Consider the following 8255-nt stretch of genomic DNA (forward strand, 5'->3'; position numbering starts at 1 on the left):
TCCCCCCTCTCCCCCCAGTGCCCCCCATCCTCTCTGGCTCGGGGTCCCTGGTGCAGCGAGGCCGGGCTGCAGGGAGCGGTGGGGTTGGGGTGCTGCACCCAAAGACCCCCCCCAAGACCTGCTGGAGTCCCCCCAGTTGGGCTCAGCGCGTCCCCTCTGGGGTCACCCGCAGGTCCCTTGGGGGTCCCGTGCACCTCCTCCCTCCCCTGAATTCCAGCGTTCACCAATTCCCCTCCACTTTGGGGTCCAGCCCGAGCCCCCAGCCCCGGGGGACACCCACCCCTTGTGCCCCTTAGCTCTGACACGACAGACGCCCCCCCCACCACAGGTACCACCGCTCTGCCATGCCCCGTGCCTCAGTTTCCCCGCCTCTAGGACGGAGGGTGGCTTTGCTCTGTGGTCCCCGTGATGGGACCCCCTCGGTGGGCACGGTGCCACCCCAGCCGCGCTCGCCCGCGGCTCGGGCTCAGGTGGGAGCGGAGCGGCGACAAAAACAACCGAGAAGAGGAAAGAGGAAGAAGCGACGGGGAGAAGCGGCGGAGGAGGAGGAGGAGGAGGAGGAGACCGGTGCTGGCAGCCCCGCCGGCGCTTTGCGGGGGCTCAGGACACCCCCGGGCACCCATCGCAGCCCCCCAGGTGCCCACCCCGAAGTTTGAAGGTCGCCGGCATGGCCAAAACCACCTCGCTGCGCTGCCGGGTGCTGGAGGGGAAGGACCTGCCCGCCAAGGACGTGTGAGTGGCTCGGGGGGCTCAGACCCCCCTGTTTCCCCCAGACCCATCCTGGGAGGTGTGGTGAGGAGGGGGTGCTGGCTGCTCTGCCCTCCCTGGGTGTTCCTCTCTCCGTACAGTTTTGGGGGTCTCTGCTTGCACCCATTACCCCCAAAGTGGGGGTCTGGGGTGTGCAGGGACTGACAGCCCCCCCCCCCCCAATCCCCCAGGGGTGTAAGAGCCCCCCAACCCCTTCAGCACCTCTTTCGTGCCTCCCAGCAGGGTGGGCACAGGGGATGTCCCCAAACCTGGGGGTGACACTGGGGGAGCACAGCCCCTGCACCCCGACCCCTGCTGGGCAGCTGCACCCTTTGGGGGGTGCTGGGGTGAGCGGGGGGTGCAGGGAGACCCCCGCCCTCTCCTGCTCCGAGGAGCTGGCAGTCCCGGCTACCTCCGGATGTGCCAACCTGGCACCGCCGGCCGCTCCCAGGGCCGGGCAGCCGGGATCGGTGCCGTGTCCCTGCCTCAGTTTCTGCCCCCGGAGGTGTCGCGGTGCCGCGCTGGGTGTCCCACTGAGGGGGTCTGGGCACAGCGGGCGATCTGCACAATTATAGGGTTCCTCCCAGCGCCCCCAAACCCAGCTTGGGGCTGTCGTGGGACTGCAGGGAGGGTCGGGGTGAGCCGCTCCCGCTTCCCGTCCCGTGGTAGGGATAGAGGCTGAGGTCACCTCCCTCATCCATCTCGGGGTCCCAAATCCTTGTGGAAGCACCTCCTGGGGATTTGGGGCTCCAGCAGCACCCCAGGGCCAGCGCCCCGCGGTGCTGCTCCAGCTGCCATAAACCAGCAGAAAGGGGGGGCCGGGTGGATGATCCCTGGATCCACCCCTCATCCCTCTGCCCTGTGCTCCCGGTGGAAAGGGCCAGACCGGTGGCACCCGGCAGCGTGGGCTGTCACAGAGGCTCGGGCTGCTGGACAGACAGCGGTACCCGCGGGTGGGTGACACAGGGACAGCGGCAATGGCTCGGGGTGACCCACCGCAGATCCCTCGGCTCAAGGAGGGCCGGGAAATGTCCCCATTGCGGTGTCAGCTGCAGGGCCAGGCTGAGACCGGGCAACTCACCTCAGCCCCGGGGCTGGTGCTGGGGTTTGAGGCCCCCCAGGATGGGGGATCCCCGAGTGGGGGCTGACCCTGGGCACCGCCATCCCCTGCCCAGGTCCGGCTCCAGCGATCCCTACTGCGTGGTCAAAGTGGACAACGAGGTGGTGGCCAGGTAAGGGGACACCGTCCCATGCTGGGAGGGGACACACAGGAGTGGGGGATCTGCCTTGGCTCGCAGCCACCTCTGCCATCCCGGCAGGACAGCCACGGTGTGGAAGAGCCTGAACCCTTTTTGGGGTGAGGAAATCACGCTGCTTCTGCCCCGGGGATTCCACAGCCTCACCATCTACGTGCTGGACGAAGACACCATCGGGTAGGGGGACGACACGGGCAGGGGACACCCCCGAGGGGTGGCAGGTCCCCAGCAGTGTCCTGCTGTGTCTGTTCCCCCACAGGCAGGACGATGTCATTGGCAAGGTCTCGCTCAGCCACCAGCAGATCTCGGCCGAGCCGCGGGGTGAGTGGGGGGCACGGCAGGGTGTGGGGACAGCGGGACCCATGCTGGCACCACGGGGTGCCCACGCTGTCCCCCTTGGCAGGCATTGACAGCTGGCTCAGCCTGGCACCGGTGAACCCTGACCAGGAGGTGCAGGGTGAGATCCACCTGGAGCTGCGAGTCCCCGAGCAGGGCCACCCACGGGTGCTGCGCTGCCACCTCATCCAGGCCAGGTTGGGGGGCTGGCAGCGCCGGGGGGCTGCGACCACCACGGGGTCTTCGTTTTGGTGGGAGGGAGGAGAGGAGGGGATGGGGACAGTGGTGGGGTTTGTGTTTTATTTTCCACATTCGGAAGGATCCTCGCTGCGCCAGGTTGGGGACATCTGTGGTGCCAGCCCACGTGTGATGATGCCATGGGGGCTCAGTGGGGAACGTGCTGCCATCCCTGCTTGGGGACAGGGACACAGGAGCCCCATGGAGTACCAGGGTTGGTCCGCAGTAGAGTGGTTGACTCTCACACCATATTTTTTGCCCTTTGGTTTCAAAACTTGGGGAAACTGAGGCACGTCCCGGGCTGCCCGTCTGGGTGTGGGGGTGTAGGTGTGTGTACAAGTGTGTGCACGCGTGTGAGCGTGCACGGGGGCACACACGCAGTGACACACACGGTGACACACACACACGGTGGCACACACACAGACACGCACAGCTGACAGATGGAGCAGCCGGCAGAGGCAGCATCCCGCTGCCATGGCAACCAAAGCGGCTACCAAGGCAACAGGATGGCCATGGGGACAGGGTGGCCATGGGGACAGCCAGGAGGACGGCAGCACCCCTCACTAGGGACTGGAGGAGGAAGAGCTCCCCTGGAAGTGGGGACACGATCTCCCCAGCATCTGCCCCACATGCCCGGGCGAGCTGGGACAACGCGGGGACGTTGGGCTCCAGGGACCACGATGGAGGGGACAAACCCGCTGTGCCCCCGCTGACCCCCATGTCCTCACAGGGACCTGGCCCCCCGTGACCCCTCGGGCACCTCGGACCCCTTTGGCCGGGTGTCGTGCTGCGGGCACACGTTGGAGACAGCCGTGAGTCAGGGCTGGCTGCTGGCTGTGGCAGCCGGTCCCCTGCCGAGCCAGGAGGCTTAGGGACCCTCAGGCACCCCCTCGTCCTCTCGCTCAGCAGTCCCTCTGTCCAGCAGGTGGTTAAGAGAAGCCGCTTCCCGCACTGGGATGAGGTGCTGGAGTTCGAGCTGCCGGAAGGGGAGCTGGGAGAGGCTGCGCTGAGCGTGGAGGTTTGGGACTGGGACATCGTGGGCAAGAATGACTTCCTGGGCCGGGTGAGGACCTCGGGGCACGCCGGAATGGGGCAGGGTCCTGGGAGCACCTCTGCACCCCCCTGTGTGGGGTCTGGGTGACCACAGGTTAGCACCCACCGGGATGGGGCAGTGCCACCCTGCGTGTCCTGGGCTGTCCCCAGGGGAGGTGCAGCACAGGGGACTGGCACGTCCTCCCCCCATCCAGACCTGCCTCTGTCCCCCAGGTGGAGTTCTGCTTGGACACCCTCTGCCCGGGCCCCACCAGGGGCTGGTTCCAGCTCCTGCCCTTCCCCAGCACCACCAAGGACCGTGGGTGAGTGCAGGCAGAGGGGACAGGTGGTTGTGACCAAAGCAGAACGAGGTGTCCCCCATGGAGGGACCCGTGTGAGTCCCCCGTGTCATTGCAGGGGACATCTGGGTGCCCTGAGGCTGGCAGTGAGGCTGCTGGAGGACACGGTCCTGCCCTCCCACCACTACCAGCCCCTCATCCAGCTCCTCACTGAGCCCATCCTCTGCCCGGCCCAGGTGGGTGCTGGGGCTGTGGGGAGCTTTGGGGTGACCTCGCAGTGTGGAGGCCTCGCTGTGCCCACCCTGCCCTCCCCACAGTCCCCCGAGGGCACGGCCTTGGCTGTCCTGGAGGAGGTGACCTCAGGGGAGAGCCGGCAGGACGTGGCCACCAAGTTGGTGAAGATCTTCTTGGGCCAGGGCTTGGCTGTGCCCCTCCTGGACTTCCTCACCACCCGCGAGCTGGCCAGGACCAGTAAGTGCCCAGGGCCACCCCGAGAAACCCCAAGCCAGGGTCCTCCCAGATCTCCAGGGAGAAAGAGTGAGACACCAAGGAGGAGGCAGGAAAGGTGCCACGTGTCCCTGAGGTTGGGCACACCAGGGACAGATGGGACGTCACCCTGTGCCTGCCTTGCCACAGCCTCTGTGCTCTTCCAGCTGATCCCAACACCCTCTTCCGCTCCAACTCGCTGGCCTCCAAATCCATGGAGCACTTCATGAAGGTGAGCATGGGGACACTTCCATGATGTCCCAGCAGGGCACCTGGGGACAAGGACAGTGCCTTCCCATCCCTTGCAGGTGGTGGGGCTGCCCTACCTGCACGGGGTCCTGAAGCCAGTGGTGAACCGCGTCTTTGAGGAGAAGAAATACGTGGAGCTGGACCCCGGCAAGATGGAGCTGAGCCGGGGCAGGTGGGCACAGGGTCATGTCTGGGAGGGGCACAAGGCACCTGCCATGTCCCTGTGTCCCCTGCAGGAAGGGACCACCTATTGCTGCTGAGCCCATGGTCACTGTTGGCCAGCTCAGGGTCCCCGTTCCTGGTGTCCCTGACCTGGTGGTGTCCCCACAGGAGGATCTCCTTCAAGGGGTCCCTGTCGGAGGCGCAGGTGCGGGAGAGCAGCCTGGAGCTGCTGAAGGGCTACCTGGGAGACATCATCGATGCCATTGTGGGCTCGGTGGACGAGTGTCCCCTCCCCATGAGGGTGGTCTTCAAGCAGCTGCGCAGGCGGGCAGAGGAGCGATTCCCCTCGGCACAGCACGAGGTGGGGCCACGGTGGGGCTGGGGGTCTGCACAACGCCAGGACCACCACCCCAAGCTCTGGGCTGTCCCTGTCCCCATCCCTGTCCCTGTTCCCCACCCAGGAGGTCCGGTACTTCTCCATCAGTGGGTTTCTCTTCCTTCGCTTCTTCGCTCCCGCCGTCCTCACCCCGAAGCTCTTCGGGCTCCGGGAGCAGCACGCGGAGCCCTGCACCGGCCGCACGCTCCTGCTGCTCGCCAAGGTGGGGGAAAGGATGGGGACACCAGGGAGGAGTGGGCACCCTTGGGAAGGGAGGGGACATCGGGGAGGGATGGGGAATCCTTAGGGAGGGTGGGAATCCTGGGGAGGGATGGGATTTGTGGGGAGGGATGGGGATCCTTAGGGAGGGATGGGGATCCTTGGGGATGGACAGGGGTCTTGAGGAGGGATGGAGACTCCAGTGAGGGACAGGAACCCTTGGAGAGGGATGGGGTCCTTGGGGATGAATGAGGACCCTTGGGGTGGGTGAGGGACCTGCAGAGGGATGGGGACCACTGGGAGATACAAGGGTTGTGGGGAGGGTTAGGGACTGCCCAGGGAGGGTTTGGGACTTCAGAGAGAAACCCCAGAAAGGACAGAGACCTCTGTGAGGGATGTGGAGAGATGGGAGCCCACAAGGGATGGGGAGGCCAGAAAGGCAGGAGACCCTGGGGAGGGACAGAACGATGGGGACCCCAAGGAGGGCAGAGCCATTCCTGCCCCTCTGCCACACACCATAGGCTGGCTCCTTCCTGCGCCACTTGAGACCAGTCCTGCCTGTCCCCAGGACATGCCACCACAAGCTGGGCACAGCACAGGGGCAGAATTTGGCTCCCATCACCCCTCCAGCTGCTCCACTTTTCCCATCCCCAACCCCTGAGCCCTCGGGGTCCAGGGGAGCAGCCAGGGGGGGTCCAGGGGGTCACACAGCAGCCTGACCCCTTCCCTGCGTGGGACAGGCGCTGCAGACCATCGGGAACCTGGGGCTGCAGCTGGGGCAGGGCAAGGAGCCCTGGATGGCGCCGCTGAACTCCGTCCTCCTGCCCAGTGTCACCCGTGTCCGGGCCTTCCTGGATGCCCTGGTCACCGTGGAGAGCCCCGAGGGTGAGCAGGGACAGTGGGCAGGGAGGGGACATTGCTGGTGCCACGTCAGTGGCTGTGGGAGTTGGTGGCATTTGGGGTGACACCGCTGCCTCCCTGCCATGGCCACAGTGGGCGAGGTGCCAGTGCCACAGGGACATCCCCAGCCCTCGGCCACCATCAAGGAGGGTCCCCTGCACACCTGCCCAGAGCGGGGGGTGACACTGCTGCCCCGCTTCGCCTTCAAGAAGAGGCACTTCAGGCTCAGCAGCCAGGCCCTGGCCTATGCCAAGGTCCCCCAGGGGCAGGTGGGTGCTGCCCTGGACCCCCACCCTGTGCTGGGTGCCCAGAGGTGGGGGGAAGGACGTGGGCACATCTTTTGGGGTGTTTGGGGGTATCCAAGTGCACTGTTCCACCCCAGTGGAGTGAGTGGGGGATATGGATGTGAGTGCACACATTTTGGGGTGTTTGGGGGTCCCCAGGAGCTCTGCTCCATCCCAGTGGAGCAGATTCGGGCAGTGGAGCAGGTGGACAAGGGCACCTTCCAGCACCCCCACGTCCTGCAGGTGGTGGCACAGGATGACACCGGGCAGCTCCACACCACCTACCTCCAGTGCAAGGTGGGTGACCCCACCCTGCCCAGCACCCCAAAAAGCCCAGGAACCCCCCACCACAATGCCCTGGGGCCCCCATCCCCAGCAGCCAGCCAGGGGCACCCCCAGGGGACAATGGGAATGATCCCAAATCCAGCTGTACCAGGCACCTGCTGTACTGGGAGCGCTGGGAGTGCTGAGGTCGAGGAGCTAACTGGGTATACTGGGGAAGCTGGGGTGTTCTACCCTGGCTGTACTGGGGTCACTGGGGTACCAGCCCTGTTCACACCAGGGACCCTGGTGTACCCCGGCTCCTGCAGCACCATCTCCCCTCACTTCCTACCGGGCAGCTGTGCCACCAAACTGTCACTCCTGTCCCCCAGCCTTGGTGCCCATCCCTTCCTGCTCCCTCCTCCTCCTCCCCGGCACTGGCAGTGCCCAGCCCGGGGTGTCCCGGTCCCTGCTGTCCCTGCAGAGCTCCCCGGAGCTGTGGCAGTGGCTGTGGGCGCTGCGCCAGGCCACCAGCGCCAACAGGGACATGCTGCCCACTTGCCACCCCGGCACATTCCGCGCCGGCCGCTGGACCTGCTGCCTGCAGCCCACCCGTGCCGGTAGGAGCGGGGGTCCCCCGGGTCGGGGTGGCCGGGAGGGCGGTGTCGGTGTCCCCGTGTCGCCACCGCTGTCGTTGGCAGCGCCCGGGTGCAGCCGCACCCACGGCACGGTGGTGCTGGCAGAGTGGAGCGACCTCGGGGATGCCGCGGTGGCAGCACAGAGCCTCTACGGTCACCTGCGGTGAGCCCGGGGGGTCCCGGGGGGCTTTTGGGTGCCGCTGGGCAGCGTGGGAAGCTGCTGAGGGTCCCTGTCCCACTGTCCCAGTGGCTGGTGGTGCCCACGTGCGGGTCCTGAGGGGTCTTTAGGTGGCGGTGGGCAGGGTGGCAGCGTGTTGAGGGTCCTTGTCCCCAAGGACAGTGGGAGCTGGGGGTCACGGGGTCCTTTGGGTGCTGACAGGCATGGTGAGAGCCCGCTGAGGGTCCCTGTCCTGCACGGTGAGGGGGACCAGGGGTCCAGAGGGTGGCACAGGCTCCGGGGGACATTTAGGTGCTGGTGGGCGGCGTGGGAGTGTCCCTGTCCCCCAGGACGGTGGGAGCTGGGGGTCCCTTGGGTGCTGCAGGGCAGGGGGGGAGTGTCCTGAGGGTCCCTGTCGCGCAGGGCAGCGCTGGCCGGGGGTCCCGAGGGCAGCGCGGTGGGCGGACCCCCCTGCCCGGGCCAGGCAGGTACGGGATGGGACACTGGGGGGGTCATGGGGTGGGGGCGGGCACCACGGAGCACTGCACTGGCTCCCTCCACGAGGGGACAGCACATCCACACGGGGACACGGGGACACGGGGACACGGGGACACGG

The 8255-nt window shown here is 66.9% G+C and overlaps 1 protein-coding gene across 3 annotated transcripts in view; it reads left to right on the forward strand.

Moving 5' to 3' along the window:
- Positions 1 to 562: 562 nt before the first annotated feature.
- Positions 563 to 8255, forward strand: part of RASAL1 (RAS protein activator like 1) — an 8217-nt gene continuing 524 nt past the window's right edge. Inside the window, exons 1-20 of one of the 3 annotated variants that reach the window (XM_015643730.2) lie at positions 563 to 732; positions 1923 to 1979; positions 2067 to 2180; positions 2263 to 2324; positions 2407 to 2536; positions 3307 to 3388; positions 3502 to 3639; positions 3843 to 3931; positions 4026 to 4143; positions 4225 to 4378; positions 4561 to 4625; positions 4702 to 4814; positions 4973 to 5165; positions 5266 to 5403; positions 6140 to 6284; positions 6393 to 6568; positions 6743 to 6880; positions 7329 to 7464; positions 7546 to 7645; positions 8063 to 8127. In XM_015643730.2, the coding sequence (XP_015499216.1) occupies positions 668 to 732; positions 1923 to 1979; positions 2067 to 2180; positions 2263 to 2324; positions 2407 to 2536; positions 3307 to 3388; positions 3502 to 3639; positions 3843 to 3931; positions 4026 to 4143; positions 4225 to 4378; positions 4561 to 4625; positions 4702 to 4814; positions 4973 to 5165; positions 5266 to 5403; positions 6140 to 6284; positions 6393 to 6568; positions 6743 to 6880; positions 7329 to 7464; positions 7546 to 7645; positions 8063 to 8127 (2278 nt within the window). In that variant the 5' untranslated portion in view covers positions 563 to 667. Of the gene's footprint in view, positions 733 to 1922; positions 1980 to 2066; positions 2181 to 2262; positions 2325 to 2406; positions 2537 to 3306; positions 3389 to 3501; positions 3640 to 3842; positions 3932 to 4025; positions 4144 to 4224; positions 4379 to 4560; positions 4626 to 4701; positions 4815 to 4972; positions 5166 to 5265; positions 5404 to 6139; positions 6285 to 6392; positions 6569 to 6742; positions 7465 to 7545; positions 8128 to 8255 lie in introns of those variants that run through there. The other 2 variants (XM_015643729.1, XM_033518245.1) reach the window with 2 other exon arrangements.

The sequence above is a fragment of the Parus major genome, chromosome 15 (assembly GCF_001522545.3).
Source record: "Parus major isolate Abel chromosome 15, Parus_major1.1, whole genome shotgun sequence".
NCBI lineage: Eukaryota > Metazoa > Chordata > Aves > Passeriformes > Paridae > Parus > Parus major.